At 43.7% G+C, this 16,252-nt stretch overlaps 1 protein-coding gene across 1 annotated transcript in view; it reads right to left on the bottom strand.

Annotated features, from left to right (window-relative positions):
• DNAH10 (dynein axonemal heavy chain 10) overlaps nt 1-16,252 on the bottom strand; it is a 147,721-nt gene that overhangs the window by 42,265 nt on the left and 89,204 nt on the right. The window contains exons 54-60 of the mRNA XM_066603357.1: nt 15,451-15,531; nt 14,989-15,186; nt 13,375-13,536; nt 12,574-12,748; nt 1,945-2,126; nt 1,692-1,828; nt 861-1,078 (exon numbers count right to left, since the gene is read on the bottom strand). Coding sequence (XP_066459454.1) covers nt 861-1,078; nt 1,692-1,828; nt 1,945-2,126; nt 12,574-12,748; nt 13,375-13,536; nt 14,989-15,186; nt 15,451-15,531 — 1,153 coding nt within the window. The remainder of the gene's footprint in view (nt 1-860; nt 1,079-1,691; nt 1,829-1,944; nt 2,127-12,573; nt 12,749-13,374; nt 13,537-14,988; nt 15,187-15,450; nt 15,532-16,252) is intronic.

Genomic DNA, 16,252 nt, shown 5'->3' with positions numbered 1-16,252 from the left:
CTCTTTCCCAAAGTTATTTTGCTATATATGTTTATAAAAGCATACCTGAGGAACAGTATAAAAGTTTCATATGTTGCATGCAACTCATGTAGAGCAGTCCAGTGGATGGGCCAGACCATGCGTGAGACTTGGCTGCGCTGTGTGGATGATGCCTATTACGTCATGCACATCAGAAGAGACGAGACAGGGCAGACTTTTGGGCAAAGCACATATGGCAAAATAACTGTAGGAAAGAAAGGACCATCATAATGGTAGTGCTGCTCTTGGTTTAGTTTGGTAAAAACTGATGACTGGTTCCCTTTAATATCTTTAAAAGTGAAGGGAAACCAGCAAGCTAAGAAGTGTACCAAGATAATGGCAAAATATATCTGAGACGAATGATGGACAATGCAACAGAACAACTAATGATGAAGATGTCTTATATTAGAAAAAATCCCATCTAAGAGTGAAATCAGCACTACTCACAGGATGCTAGTAGCCATACAAGCAATCCCTTTAACTGAGACCATTGGTAAAACCTTACAATTCCATTGGTGGTGCTATGCACAAAGACTCAGCGGCAAGAATTGCTCACAGCAAGAGAAAACCATGGCACTCACCATTAGGAATATTAGCAGTTTTTATTTTCAGTGCTTTATAGCAGGTAAAAATGCAACAAAACAGAAACTCATGAACAGCCATTCAGCGTCCTCTGATGTGCTTTCAAGGTCAATCCCTGCGTGGTCTGTTCCTCGTATTTTTACCAGCTATGAAGCACTGAAAAATAAAGACACCTGCTATTTCCAATGGTGAATGCTGTGGATTTCTCGTAATGTGAATTAATCTTAGATAACATGAGAAAGACATCTCTATAAACTTACCTTATATTCTCTGATCCCAAGCCGGAGATCAGTTTATCAGCGGCGATCAGCCTGCGCTCCATAATTTCTGCTTCCTCTTGAAGTTTTTGCTTGTCTGTTATGGCAGCTTCATACCGTTCTCCAAGGGTTTTCAATTCACTTTGTATGGCGGCTAATTCAGCCTGAATCCTTTCCAAGTCTCGTTTACTCATGTGATAGTTGCGTTCCAGTTTTGCTACCTGCATTACAAAATAGTAATTTTTTTAGGTGGGCTTAATTAAAAGCAACAGAATTGTATGTATGTCTGCTATATATAATACTCAGGATAGTATCTGAAATTACTCCAATGGGAAGTTTAGACCCTGCTGGGTATTTGCTAGTCCTGAAAGTCTCTGTGATATAGCCCCTTGCATAAGCAATGTTGCATTAAAGAGGCATTTCGGGCTCAAGACAGGTCATTATTAGTTGATCAGCAGGAATCCGCCACTTTGGATCCCTGCTGATCAGCTGGTCTTCTAGCCCATTGTCAGTGCAGCGGTGCCAGATGTTTGCACCAGTGGTCAGGGCGGGAAGTTTAATGCAGTCATCCAGCCCTGCTGCATTGACAACACACTACGTACTTAGAATACCATCTACACAGAGTTTCTTCCTCAGTCTTCATGGGTTTTCCTCCAAGTGCTCCAGTTTCCTTCCACATTCCACATAGGAAAATTGACGCTAGTATGTTTAAGAGAAATTAGTTTGTGAACTCCACTGGAGATAAGGAATGATATGAACAACAATCTCTATACAATGCTATGGAATATAGTATCTTAGCACCATATAACCAGCAATAAAATTAACACTTTATACCTTTTCTCGTTTTGGTTTAATCTCTTTAGCCACATCGCAATAACCCATCACTGCATCAACAAACTTCAACATTCCCAGGCCGGCTTTACTGATGGCTTCCATTTCTTCAAATGTAGCATTTAGATTTTTTAAGAATCCTACAAAAAAAGCCCACAGCATATAAGATTAATAATGTCCTCAGCTGACATAAAGCTTATCTCATGTCATATGAAGTTGACATTACAAAGCTGAAAAACAAAATCTAAGTATTTACCTCTGACTGTCTTGACTTGACTCTGAGTAATTGCATCAAAGTCTATTTCCATGAGTATTTTCAGGAAGTTTGGCTCGGACATCATTCCCTTTGCACTTTTCCAGCTGATCTCCTTGTAGCCTCTCATCACCAGGATACACTCGCAGACTACCTGAACTGCCCTCGGTGGTTTGGCAAATGTCCTTAAATATGATAATAATAATTGAACCTGAGTTTTATTTTTATGTCAACCTTTCTTTGATATCACAGTTGATCACTGCAAACGGATCAATCTCAAACACACTATGTAACGGTAATATCTGATCCAAGGTACAGTGCATGACATCCTATATCACCACTATTACAGTCAACATACTTTACAGACTGGAAAACTCACAGATGGAAAAATACAAAAAACATTATGCTAGACTGACAGACATACATTTGCTAAGTTTGTTACTGCCCAATTTAGGCTTCGCTGACATCAGGGTTGAAGGTTCCGTTAGCAGCATCTCTAACAGATTCAAAAATGCTGGTTAAGATGGTACACAATGCTGCAAACATTTGTCCAGTAAAACAACGGACAACATAACAGAAACCCAACAGACTCCATTATAGCCAACGAGGTCCGTTGAGTGCCATTGGTAGCTGCCGTATCATGGATTCGGCATTGCAGTTATTTCCGTTGACCTTGTTCTAAAATGGAACAGAACCAAGAAAATGAACAATGCAGTGGTGAACAGGGCCTAAGGTCACTCAATTACTATTTGTTGCCATGGTCACCTTTACTCTGAATAGTGAATATAAAGAATATATTTAGTATGTTCACGACTAAATTTTAGTAATTTCAGATTTACTCTTGTACTTGTTTCTGATATAAACCAAACCATTGTAAATGATTACCATAATACACTACAGAAGATGTAGTATAAAGAAGTATTCTAACATCTACTCCATTATTGCTCTAGAAGCCACAGTGGCTTGTATTAACGTTACGATCTATACAGGTACACTAAAAGTAAGTTGTATGTAATTATTACTTACAGCAAAGATCAAATATGTGGATACCCGAATATCAACACTCCACAGTACAGTCACTCACATTAAAAACTCACAGCACCCCAAATCAGAAAGTTCCTCACTTGTACTTACATCTTCCTTTGATGAGCATAAAGCAAGAGAAAAGCCTTATTCCATGTCATACTCTGAGAAATTTCAGGATACTTAAGAGAATATCTCAAATTGAAGACATGGTATAGACAAAATATTACAACTTTATATACTATAAGTACTTCATATTGTACAGGGCTTGACCACAAAAGCCAAGATCTTCTCCCTACGTCTTATTTACGATATGCAGTCTTATCTTTCGCTTTTACTTTTGAACTTGTTTATGATGAATTCATATACAGCAGAGTAAACACGGACATAATATACACCATAGTCATTGAAGAAATATTCTAAACAATCTTAGCTCAGCACTATTCTTCTATTTTCTTCTTAAAATACCATTTTGCGCCTTACCACATCACTTCTATTATCATTCCACATAAGTACGCACCATCTTATTACAGGAGGCCTTTTGATGTCAGATGTTCCTGTCGTAGATTATATCTAAAGAGGACCCTAGGCTGAACAATAGAATTCATCTATACTTACTCCATGAAGAGGCTTACTTTGTCTACTAGTCAGATACAATTCAGTAAGAATCATTCATGAAAATGTATGAAAATGTAACAACAGAAATCTTCCGAATGATAGACTACTTGTCATGGAAGTCCATGTGCTCTTGACACAGAAGCTGTAGTGCTTGATAGGCTCATCATGTACTGTCTGAATGAATACATTGCTTAGCTGTAAAAAATATGATTTCTGTATACTGATTATATGCTTCCCTGAATAAATTACACAAATACAGAACAAAAATGGTGCAAGAAATCTGCCATTTAAATATACAGTGGCAAAAGATTCAGGAAAAGCTCTATGTGTTGGGACCACAACAGAGATGTAAGCATTCACTGCACAAAGAGACTTCCATATCATGTGATATATGCCATTTTAATATTAGAATTTTAGGAGATGTGATAGCTGAAATTGAAGATTAGATGAAGGAATTTCGATTAAAAACATGAAGAAGGGGGCGTGGCTAGACATGGAGGAGTAAGGTCGCAAGCTCCGGAGCTCCGTCGCCGCTAGACACCAGCAAGCCAATAAAAAGCAGAGTAAACAGCCCCACGAATGATGACCAGAGTGGGGAAGAGAAGAACAAGCCAGGCACACGCCGGTAAATCCCCTCTGAGCAGATACTTGCAAGGAGCAAGCGCCGGAACGGAGAAGAGACCCGCCGGAATGGCGCCGGCTCTACACGTGGAGCCCGCGCTACACCCGCTCAGGAGAACGGAGGCTCCCTCATCGCCGCTGCAAATGAACAGACAGGCAACGTCAGAAGCGGAAAGCACGGCACAGCAAGGGGAACTCGAACGGCTGCAGAACGGAGAGGCAAGCACGCCGACACCGGGCACAACAGGAGCGCAGCATCACCTCACCACTCTGACGCTGGGAACAAGCAGAAAGCCAGCAGGGGACGTGGAGACACAGGAGCCAGGCAGTACCGGGGTAGGGAAACCTGCCAATCACAAGAACAGCTTAGCAGATCTGGCCGCAGAGCAGGACAAGAGAGCGGTGGCTCCGCACACACACTCCGAGGGAGCAAGGAGATCCCCCCCTCCCCCATGCATGTTGGCGCCGAGACACCACGAGGTGGGAAGAAGGCAGACTGCGGGAGGAGCAGAAACCCACTCACCGGGAGAGACTGCAGACACGGTCAGTAAGGGGAAAGGGGCTAAAGAGCAGGGGACAACACAGAAATACCCCACCAACTCACCAAAGCACCCAGGGGGAGCGGGGGAAGTTGTGGTTGCCAGGCAGGGGCACAGCGCCACCGGGAGGACACACTCAGATGGCATGGAGGCTGCCCTCACTCAGACATTGGAGGGCCTAATACCCACGTTAAACTCAAAGAAAGGAGGGCCGCAGGAGGCGAGCAGACAAGGGCACCATGTCACAGCAAAGACAAATGCGCACAGCCAAGAGACTGTCCCTACCCAACCCAGAATGGAAAAAGCAGATAATGCCATAGAAGTGCAGGAGAGCTCCATGTCCCCCCATACCCAATTCCACCGTACGAAAGGGGTTAATACAGGAGCCTACTGCAACGCGCTGGGCCCTAACCCCCCACAATCACCTATAAGAGGGACCCCAGATGACCCAATATCGCCACCCGCTGATGACTCACAAACGCTACAAGCCTTATGGGTCATGATCCGCGCATTACCTACCAAGACAGACCTAGAGACACAACTGCGGCGTATTGAAGAGAAACACGATAAAGCCATCGCCACAGTCAGTCACTCAGTGCAGGCCCTCACAGAACGGGTTACAGCCCTAGAAGAAAACCCCGAGGTTTCATCTACAGACTTCCAACAGCTCTCTACTATAATAGAAAAGCAGCAGAAACAGATTAGAGACCTGACCTTTCACCTTGATGACATCGAGAATAGAGGTCGTCGTAACAACCTAAAACTAAGAGGCCTCCCAGAAGACATACCCCCAGACGCGCTACACGAATGTGTAACCGCCATTTTCAACAAACTGCTGCAGCGCCCCGAGGACAGAGCAATAGAACTGGACAGGGTACACAGAACGCTTGGAGGAAGAACACGTAACGCCAATCTGCCTAGGGACGTAATCTGCCGAGTGCACTTCTATAGGCAAAAAGAGGAGATCCAACGTCTATCTTGGGAAAGAGGCCCAGTCAAATTCCACGGAGCGGAGATTACAATACTGCCTGATGTCTCCAGGCTGACCCTTAACAGCCGAAGAATGATCTGTCCCCTGCTTGAGGCAGCACGCAAAGCAGATGCTACATATAAATGGGGTCACCCCTTTCATCTAATCCTCCGAAAACGGGGACGCATCTTTATAGTCAGAACCCCAACAGACCTGGAAGGTGCATTTGAGTTCCTGCAGGCCCCTGCAGTCCCGGTACCGGACTGGACAGAACCCTGGGACCCTGCTCCAACACAACTCTGAGTCAAAAGTTCCCCGGTGAGGAAGACACCAATGACACAAGCATGGAAACGACCTTGCGTTACCTGAACATCGAACCACAGACTTGACAACCACGTTCTCGTTAGTTTTCAAAGTTTAAATTCTCCCAGAAAGTGCTCTTAGATTGAAGCAATCTCACGGCTGGCGGACTATACGGGATTAAATTTACACAGTTTCTCGGACAACTAGCGTTTTCATCTGTAGCGGCTAGGAGCTCCTAGGCAAGATCGTAAAGGAAAGAAACAACCACAAGAAGAATCTATTAAGGACTGATTCCCCGATAGATCAAGTTGAAAGACTGAGGCCCGGAGGCGGCCTTGCGGACTCGGTGGTCCTCCACGTTTTCCCCCAGTAGGGTATCAGGGGTCCAGTCTTGCCCCTAAGTGTGGGACGGGCAGGCTCCCTGATTGAATTACAGTTGCTAACCATTAGACTGGTTAGAAGTTTATTTCTCTGTTGTCTTGTTTCCCCAGTGTGTCTTGTGCTCCCCAACTAGCCCCCCTTCCCCGACCCTTATCTTGCCTATCCCCCTCATACTCAACACTCTTACCCCCCTCCTGCTTAGACAACCCTAAGGTACTTGGGCAACCATGTCAACAGACGTGAATAACTTGTTAATAGTGTCTCTTAACGCTCAAGGTCTAAATGTTCCAGAGAAACGGTCCTCCATCCTCCATCTACTGTGGAAGAAGAGAGCGCAAGTGGCCTTTATCCTGGAAACCCATTTCCGGACGAACGCCTGCCCGAGATTCGCGGATGCCAGATTCCCAAATGCGTATCACAGTACGAATGCTGAGTCCAAGACCAAGGGGGTCTCAATCCTTCTGTCCAACTCCATACCATGGGAACACGGGGAGACGCGGTGCGATCCGGAAGGTAGATTCCTGTTCCTTAAAGGTAAGCTCGCCAGCACTACAGTAACATTTGCCGCAATCTATTCCCCCAACTCCGACCAGGTGTCCTTTCTCGAAAGGACCCTGGAGGACTTGGACGAATTCAAGGAGGGCACCCTGGTGCTAGGTGGAGACTTCAATGTCCCCCTGGACCCACGGATAGACACATCGAAAGGGTCAGATAGTATTTCTACACCTATACATCGCAGGATCAAAAGAACGCTCCATAAACACCAACTGGTAGACGCCTGGAGAGTATTGCACCCCGACACCAAAGACTTCACATTCTTCTCCCATCCGCATAACACATATTCCAGAATTGACTACTTCCTCGTCCAACATTCCACACTAGCGTCCCTAGTTTCGGCTTCAATAGACAATATTACCATTTCGGATCACGCCATGATCACGATTACACTGAAACTACCCTCGCTATACAACAGAACATGGCAATGGCGGCTCAATGAATCGCTCCTCCACGACCCAGGAATCTCGGAAGAGATCCACAAAACAATAAAAGACTATTTTACACATAACACCACCCCGGACGTGGACCCGCTAACGATATGGGAGGCCCACAAATGCGTGATTCGGGGACTCTGCATTAGCATAGGCTCCCGAATCAAGAAAGAACGATCCGCACACCTTAAGAAGCTCCTGGACCAGATCCAGGTGCTAGAGACCTCCCATAAATCTACCCACGACAGCACTAAGGGGGCAGAGCTAACCCAGCTAAGGGAAAAGGTGCGCTCTAGCTGCCTGGGGCGGGCCAAAGTAAGCCTAATGAAATGCAAGCGCCACTATTATGAATTTGGAGACAAGCCCAGCCGCGCGTTAGCGCGAGCTCTGCGTACCGCAAGAGCTCGCACGTATGTCCCACACATCACTGCACCTAATGGCCGCATGAAGGTCTTACCTCAACAAATATCCGAAGCGTTCCGGGAATATTACCACTCCCTGTACAACTTAGCCCCTCCACAATCCGACCAGGCAAGAGAGCAAAAGAGAGCCGCAATCAGGGAATATCTGCAACAGACGAATCTGTGCAAATTCCCTCAGGAGGCAATAGACATGATGGAGGCGCCCATCTCCCCAATGGAACTGGCGGAAGCGCTGGTAGATTCTAAGCCGGGGAAAGCCCCAGGTCCAGACGGGCTTACTATAACATATTTCAGGAAATACAAGGAAACTCTATCCCCCCACTTCATCCATGCCCTTAACTCAATAATCACCGGGAACAAAATACCTAGAGACACGCTGACAGCACATATTTCGGTTATCCATAAGGAGGGTAAGGACCCCTCACAGTGCCAAAGCTACCGCCCAATCTCCTTGTTAAACGGGGACCTGAAATTGTTCGCCAAAATCCTTGCAAACAGGATCTCCCCCTACCTACAAAATATAATTCATAAGGATCAGGTCGGATTTGTCCCAATGAGAGAGGCTAGGGACAACACAACTAAAGCCATCAACTTAATACACATAGCGCGTAAGCTCCCTCTGCCAGTATGCCTATTGTCCACAGACGCGGACAAGGCTTTTGACAGGGTGGAGTGGGACTTCCTGTTTGCAACGATGACACACATGGGAGTGGGACCTAACATGCTACAGTGGGTCACAAGCCTATACTCCCACCCAACAGCAGCAGTAAGAGTAAATGGCCAGTTCTCAACATCCTTTCCCATTTCGAACGGGACAAGACAGGGCTGCCCCCTGTCACCTTTGATATTCATCTTGTGTTTAGAGCCATTACTGACAAAGATCCGCGCAAATCCAAACATTCATGGGATTACCGCAGGGGACACAGAACACAAGATAGCTGCTTATGCAGATGATCTACTATTCTTCATCTCAGACCCACGAGTAACACTGCCAAACTTAATGACCGAGATCAAACAATATTCCACACTGTCTAATTTTAAAATCAACTACCATAAATCAGCAGCGCTCAATATCTCGCTCACACAACCACAAATAGAGGAGCTCAAGGATTTCTTTTCATTCACTTGGGCAAGGGACCAGATTCAATACTTGGGGACTAACTTAACACCGAACAATGAGGACCTATACACGGCTAATTTCCCAGCGCTGCTAAGTCGGATCAGAAAGGACCTTAATTCATGGACCAAGGGTATTTTCTCCTGGTTCGGCAGAGGGGCAATCATTAAAATGAACGTACTCCCTAGAGTACTTTACCTATTACAAGCCCTTCCCATACACGTCCCAAAGGGATTTTTTCAACACCTACTCTCACTCATCTCCACATTCATCTGGGCAGGAAAGGCATCCCGGATTGCACGTAGTACGCTGACCAGACCAAAAAAAGAGGGCGGGCTGGGCCTGCCGGACTTTGCAGGATACCATCAAGCGGCCCACCTTGTTCGAATAATAGATTGGCACCGACACTCCGCGCTTAAGCAGTGGATAGCTATCGAGCAAGCCGCTTCCCCAGTGCCGCTGGTGGCTCTCCCGTGGGCTGGCAGCCCTAACCCGGAGGCATTGAAACACCACCCCACTATCGGACCAACATTAACAGTAGCGTCCAGAGTATTAGAGAGGGCAGACATATCCCCCAGCCCATCACCACTGTTCCCGATCTTGGGTAACACGAAGTTCCAGCCGGGAGGGGAGAGGGGAGTATTCCATACATGGCTCACGGAGGGTAGATATAGAGTGGAGCATTTCATACAGAATGACATGTGGCTCTCAGTGGACACCTTGAGGGGACCTACGGTTCCAGCCCCGCTCCCATTATGGCAGACATTACAGCTAAGACATTTTCTACAGTCACTACCCCAACCTAAAGCATTCGCTCAAACAAAAACAAAATTCGAATCCATATGTACCGAAGAGGGTCCTGCTAGACACACCTTATCCAGAATATACAATATTCTTACCTCACAACCGGAAGCCGCGCCCCCAAAGTACATGGAGAAGTGGGAAGAGGAACTGGGAATCAATTTTACCTTGGAAGATAGAGTCAAGATTTTCACAATCACACACTCCTCATCCATATCCAGTAGAATACAAGAAGCTGGATATAAGATTCTCTCCAGGTGGTACAGGGTGCCCTCCCAACTACACAGGTTATTCCCATCAGTCTCCTCCACGTGCTGGAGATGTGGAGGGGGACAGGGAACCATGCTACACGTCTTTTGGGACTGTCCGGTGCTGGCGGGCTTCTGGTCGGAAGTCTGGCGGATCTCATCCAAATTCACTCACTTTCCTCTGCCAAAATCTCCAGCTTTCTTCCTCCTACACCATACTGATATACCGCTGGCTACATACAAAAAATCGGTGGTACGCTTCCTGGTGGCGGCGGCGAGGTCTTGCATTGCCAGGTGCTGGAGGCAGACAGAGCCGCCAACACTGGCACTTTGGCTAAATACGGTTAACTGGACTAAGGAGATGGAGGATCTTTCTGCGTCACTTAAGGGCACACAAGAAAGTTTCCGCAGAATATGGTACCACTGGATGGTTTTCCAGGATTCTAAAGAATACTGCCGGTTACTTAACTAACTAACCCACTCTCTCTTCCCCAACTGTGCTTCCCTGTCTCCCTGAATCAGAAACAAACCCACCTATAACTACTGTTGTATTCCCCTCATGTGTCCTGTTTGTCCTGATAGTTGTTATTGAATATATCATTCCGTGAACATAGGTCCGAAGCCCCACACGGTACACAACGGAAAGGTCCACAGACGGAGCCGTGAAGCGGGGCAAGTTCTGATTTAGTATAAAGCACCTTACTAACATGTTTTCATGTTTACATATTTTTATGATTATTTGAAGAGTTCCTTAATTTACCAGTTACCTAGTAACAAGGTTAACTGGAAATACGAGTAAGTCTGAACTTGAAAGTTGTAAGTCAGTTGTTATGGAACTAAAATCTGCAAAAATAAAGAATTTAAAAGAAAAAAAAAAAAAAACATGAAGAAATTCTATAAAAATGTGCTTCTATTTAAAGGAGATGTCCCGAGGCAGCAAGTGGGTCTATACACTTCTGTATGGTCATAATAATGCACTTTGTAATGTACATTGTGCATTAATTATGAGCCATACAGAAGTTATAAAAAGTTTTATACTTACCTGCTCCGTTGCTGGCGTCCTCGTCTCCATGGTGCCGACTAATTTTCGCCCTCCGATGGCCAAATTAGCCGCGCTTGCGCAGTCCGGGTCTTCTCCTCTTCTCTATGGGGCTCCGTGTAGCTCCGTGTAGCTCCGCCCCGTCACGTGCCGATTCCAGCCAATCAGGAGGCTGGAATCGGCAATGGACCGCACAGAAGCCCTGCGGTCCATGAAGACAGAGGATCCCGGCGGCCATCTTCAGCAGGTGAGTATGAAGACGCCGGACCGCCGGGATTCAGGTAAGCGCTGTGCGGGTGGTTTTTTTAACCCCTGCATCGGGGTTGTCTCGCGCCGAACGGGGGGGGGTTTAAAAAAAAAAAAACCCGTTTCGGCGCGGGACATCTCCTTTAAGGGCTATGTCCACTTTTACAAACATTTTTGCATTGCTCCAATTAATATAAAATAGGAAAAGGATACTTTATCTTGATTAAAAGCCTCCTACCATTTTGTGTCCACAGCTCCCATGCAGATCTAAGTGGCTCCATGGTTACAGACTACAAACAAATCCAGTTTAGTCTGATCCTGCAGTCACAGTCCTTTCAACCTGCACCCTACTACTTGTTAAATTACTGAATGTACTTCTTTGCTCCCATAGAGTTATTAAAAGCACATATAAGCCCTTGAATGCGTTTAAGGTGGATCACATGTTCTCTCACAGCGCTTCTGATTGGCCACTGGCTCATTGTGAGGCAGAAAGTGCCATCTGCATATAAAGGACAGTAGTCTCTTGTTCAACACTTTGGGATATACTGTATAGATGTTAAAAGGCCTGTTCTAGTGACAGATGGCCTTTAAAACTTTACTGCCTTTTCTATATGATTTGTTGCTGTGGACAACACCAACACCATCCTTAGTATTGGTCTTCTTGAAGGTTTTGACCCATGAAAAGAACTTATGCCCTATCCATAGGACAGGGGATAAGCATCTGATCATTGCGGTTACAAGCACCTGGCTATTTCTGGCAGTCCTATTGAAATGTATGAAGTGGTGGTGCACAAACATGACCATCGCTCCATTTACTTGGGGACACAGGGTAAGAATAACATTCAGATTGGTGTTGGTCCAAGCCGCTATACCCAGAAAGGATGTCTCAAAGGTTCCTGCATGAATGCAGTGGCAGTTGATCATGCATACCACTGCTGTATTTTACTTGAACTTGGCTATCTTCGGCAGTTCATTAAAATTACTGAGCAGAGGTTTGCATGCTTGGCCACAACAAAAGTTAATTCAGGGACACTCCAGGCCTCCATTCTTCTGATCAGTGAGGGTCCCAGAGGCCGAACCCCTAACAATTAGATGTTTATCCCCTATCCTGTCGTTAGAGGATAAATACTTTTTGTGAGACAACTCCCTTTAAATATCTCCATATTATCCAATAAAAACAAGATAGTTAATGTTCAACTTTGTTCTAAATTTTCATGAAAAAGGGAGTATCTTATTTTATGTAAATATAACACAAACTTTGCACAACAAAGATCTGGTAATAAGTGATGTATGGTGCCATATCAGCGCAACCTACCTAATCTCAGTTACATCTGACTTGTCCAACTTCTGCAGTTCCAGCTTTGCAGCTTCCAGTATAGGTAGAGCTTCCGCCAGGGCACTCTCTGCCTCCTGCTTCTCTACAGCGATAACTTTATTTTGCTCCTCTATTTCTGCAGCCTTCTCCTCAGCAAGCTTCCTTTTCTCCTCCGCTGTAATGTTCAATAAACATTATGTGGCTAGGAATTTTTGAAAAACATGACTGGGTGAATATTATTGATGACTGAATAGAAGGGTGAAAACGGAACCTTTATCTGAAATTCCATTCATCAACTAATGTTGAGGAACTTGTCATGTCAACCAACATCAACTGAGTAGCTAATTAAAAAAATAAATAAATCTTGTTATTTGTCAACTTATTCTGTAGCTCTTTCAGGTAATTTATTTATTACTCATTTTACAGACCTCAGAAGGATGGAAGGCTGAGTCGACCTTGAGCCGGTTACCTGAACCATGCAGGGATTAAACTCGCACTTTCAGATCATGAGTGAGAGTTTAGGACTGCATTTCTGTTGCCTTAAAACTCTGCACCACATGAGACTAATTATAAATAATGCACAACTCACTGTTAAATCGCATGATACTTCACTATTTCCCTATACAGATTACAGATAAAAGTAGCAAGTGGCCTTGCAAAATGCACAAAAAAACACACACGCTAAGATTTTTCGGTGATGGTTGTAAAGTTGCTTCCAACTGTAAAATATATCCTTAATCCTCTTCGACATAAATTCTGCTTGGTCTTTGGGGAAGAATCATTCATATACACTTTGCTCACCTATTGCAGTGTTAACAGATATCTCATCCAGTAATGCTTCGCAGGCAGCGGATTTCTCTGCTAAGACCACCTTCTGCTCAGCCAGCTTTATATTAAGTTCAGCAAGCTGGACTGTAGCTTCCTTCAGCTTGTCAAGGCCACCTTCCAATCGCTTGCACTGTGCTACAGTAAAATAAAAGCACACAAGTGTTCATAAATTAATTATAGATATGGATATTTCATTAGTGTTATTTACTTATAACATGATCCCTGCCCCCAGAAAGTATTGGAAATGTAAATAGCCAAAACAGTAAATCAGAAATAAATGTTAAAATTTGTTACAGGGTTTGTCCGAGATTTGAACACAAAAAAAAAGGAAACCCAGACAGCAGATAACACTATGTAATAAAGAATCGAACCTTGGTCCATTGCTGCTTGTCTGTTCCCTAACAGCCCTCCTCCTGCAGCTGTCAAATGTCGTTCATCATTCATATAATGTCAGCTAATTACTGGCCTCAGCAGTCATGTGCCTATCATGCACAGATATTGAGGGAGGCCAATGATTGGCTGAGCGGTCATGTGAATATTGAATGGCATGTTACCGCTTCAGTAGCCTCCAAAACCGGCAGCACTACATGGGTACCGTTTCTTGCTTTATTTGTGTTATAATGCTATCCTTTGTCTGGATTTTTTTTACAGTTTGTTGTGGAATAAGAAATCTGCTAGAATTAAATTGGAAACCCTTCAAAGGGATAAGCAATCTGGTGGGCTGGCAATTCCAAATGTTTGAATATATTTTTTCGCATCTCAATTGCAACAGTTGAAGGGTTGGGGAGGAAGAAACAGTGTGGGGTTAAATGGCAGATTTGTTTCTAACATTGTTGCAGCTTTTCTATAACAGTATGTGAGAGGTTTGAAAGGAGGTAAAAACTAAAAGGGACTAAATGTGACAAGTATTTTAATGATTAAATTATGGAATAAATTTAAGCAGATATTGCAACTAGATGGATTTACTATATACACTCCCCTTTTGAAAAAACCCTAAAATGACGGAATTTTCTAGGTCAGAGGGTTTTTCACCTTGAGAAATGAAAGGTGTAATCTTTTTGGAACTAGTACATTCTGGGGGTCCTTTTTATAGCTTTGAACACTTTAGAGAGCTCTATGATGTTCCCCATGCTTGGCCAGCGCTTTATTCAGAGTGACATCACTGCAGGTAGAGAAGCGACCCCCACAGTGACAGGAAAGTGGGACATGAGAGTCCCTTTCTCCAGATCTGTGGAAAGGGGGTTAATTTGTAATCTTGGTCCAACTCCTTTATTGCTGTTGTGTTTTTCTTGTTGTTTTTTTTCTTCATTTTAGTAAGGTTTTGCTGGGAATGGGGGAGGGAATGATCTGTTTAAATATAATTGTGTTTCAATGCACTGTTTGGGTGGGGTAATGATATGCCTTATGTATATATGAATGCATAGGAATGATGTGGTACTGTAATAAAATGATAACTAATAAAAAATGATTTGAGTAAAAAAATATATATATATAAGTAACAAATGTATGTTTGGTAACAATGCACTGTTTCATATTACAGTTTACTGTAGTAACAGATATTCACATAATCCCATATTCATATTTTACCCAGATTAAAGTGGTTCTTTTCATCCAGTAACTTTGAATACGTGTTGATGAAATCCAGATAATTCTTTGGAGTGACATAGTTGCTTCGTCTTAGTTTCCGCTGGAACTTTTTACTAAATTGTCCAACTGAATCATGAACCATAACAACATGGCCAATGACAGGCTCCGAATACTGAGAAGGAAGCATTTGGTTCTCTCCTGGAAAAATAATCAAAAAATATAGATAAATATATATTTGCTTGGTTATATGATAAACAACGATCTTCCTGTAACAAGTCTCCATTTCCCATCATGTACCCAAAGTATAATGATCAATGAGAAATAATGACAAGAAGCCATACATACAGCTTTCCCCATATGACAATATGTCCCGTTTAACCTTATATTACTGTTATTTGTGAACAAGAGTGACAATTGTAATGTCACATTGATAATTATTATAAAGCAATGGAATTCACTCACCTAAAAATGACTTAGCAACAGCATACAAAGCTTGAGGAGGCCAAGGCAAGAACCAGTCAATACCAGTGTTATTTACCAAACCTTGACATAAGAACAGATTTTCATTATTAAAGTTTAAAGTAGAAATAGAATAAAATTTGCAACATATACATTTCTATTCTATATCCATGTGTGCATGACATGTTTACCATAAAGTTACTTATGGGTGTCTTATTCAAGCCAATTCCTTGAAGGTTCCATGCTGATAAGTAAAATGACAGAAAATAATTTTGTATTGTAGTGAGGTGGGCTTATTATATCATAATAAACCATTAAAGCGACCCTCCAGCCCTAGTCAGACAATGATGGCTGTACTGCTTTTGTAAGTACCTGATGCATACTGCGCATAGGTAATGCATTACTAGTTTAACCACGTCAAGACCATCGAGCACATATAAACATCCTGCGGCCCTAAAGTGTGTATGGGACTGGCTTGGGAGCAGAGTCCATTCCATATCTGGTAGCTATCAGATGTTTCTAATCAGTTAGCTCTGATCACCACAGTTAACTGTTTAGATACCACAGTTAAAGCTGACCACATATCTAAACAGTCAGTGGGAGGAGGAGCTGACTTACGATGGTTTACGATGGGCTAGCATGGCCTACTCAAGGCTTCCAGGATTGCCATGCGTATATGCCCATCAAACCCTGCTCATGTTGCTTGAAAGGAAACATCAAAAATCGTTATATACTGCAATACTGAACTATCGCAATATATAGTACAAGAGATAAAATGATTGCAAGTTCAGGACCCCTGTGGGGA

Source organism: Eleutherodactylus coqui, chromosome 5 (genome assembly GCF_035609145.1).
Source record: "Eleutherodactylus coqui strain aEleCoq1 chromosome 5, aEleCoq1.hap1, whole genome shotgun sequence".
In the NCBI taxonomy this organism is placed as follows: Eukaryota; Metazoa; Chordata; class Amphibia; order Anura; family Eleutherodactylidae; genus Eleutherodactylus; species Eleutherodactylus coqui.
Note: the sequence above shows the minus strand (reverse complement) of the source record. Positions and strands in the feature narration are given on the sequence as shown.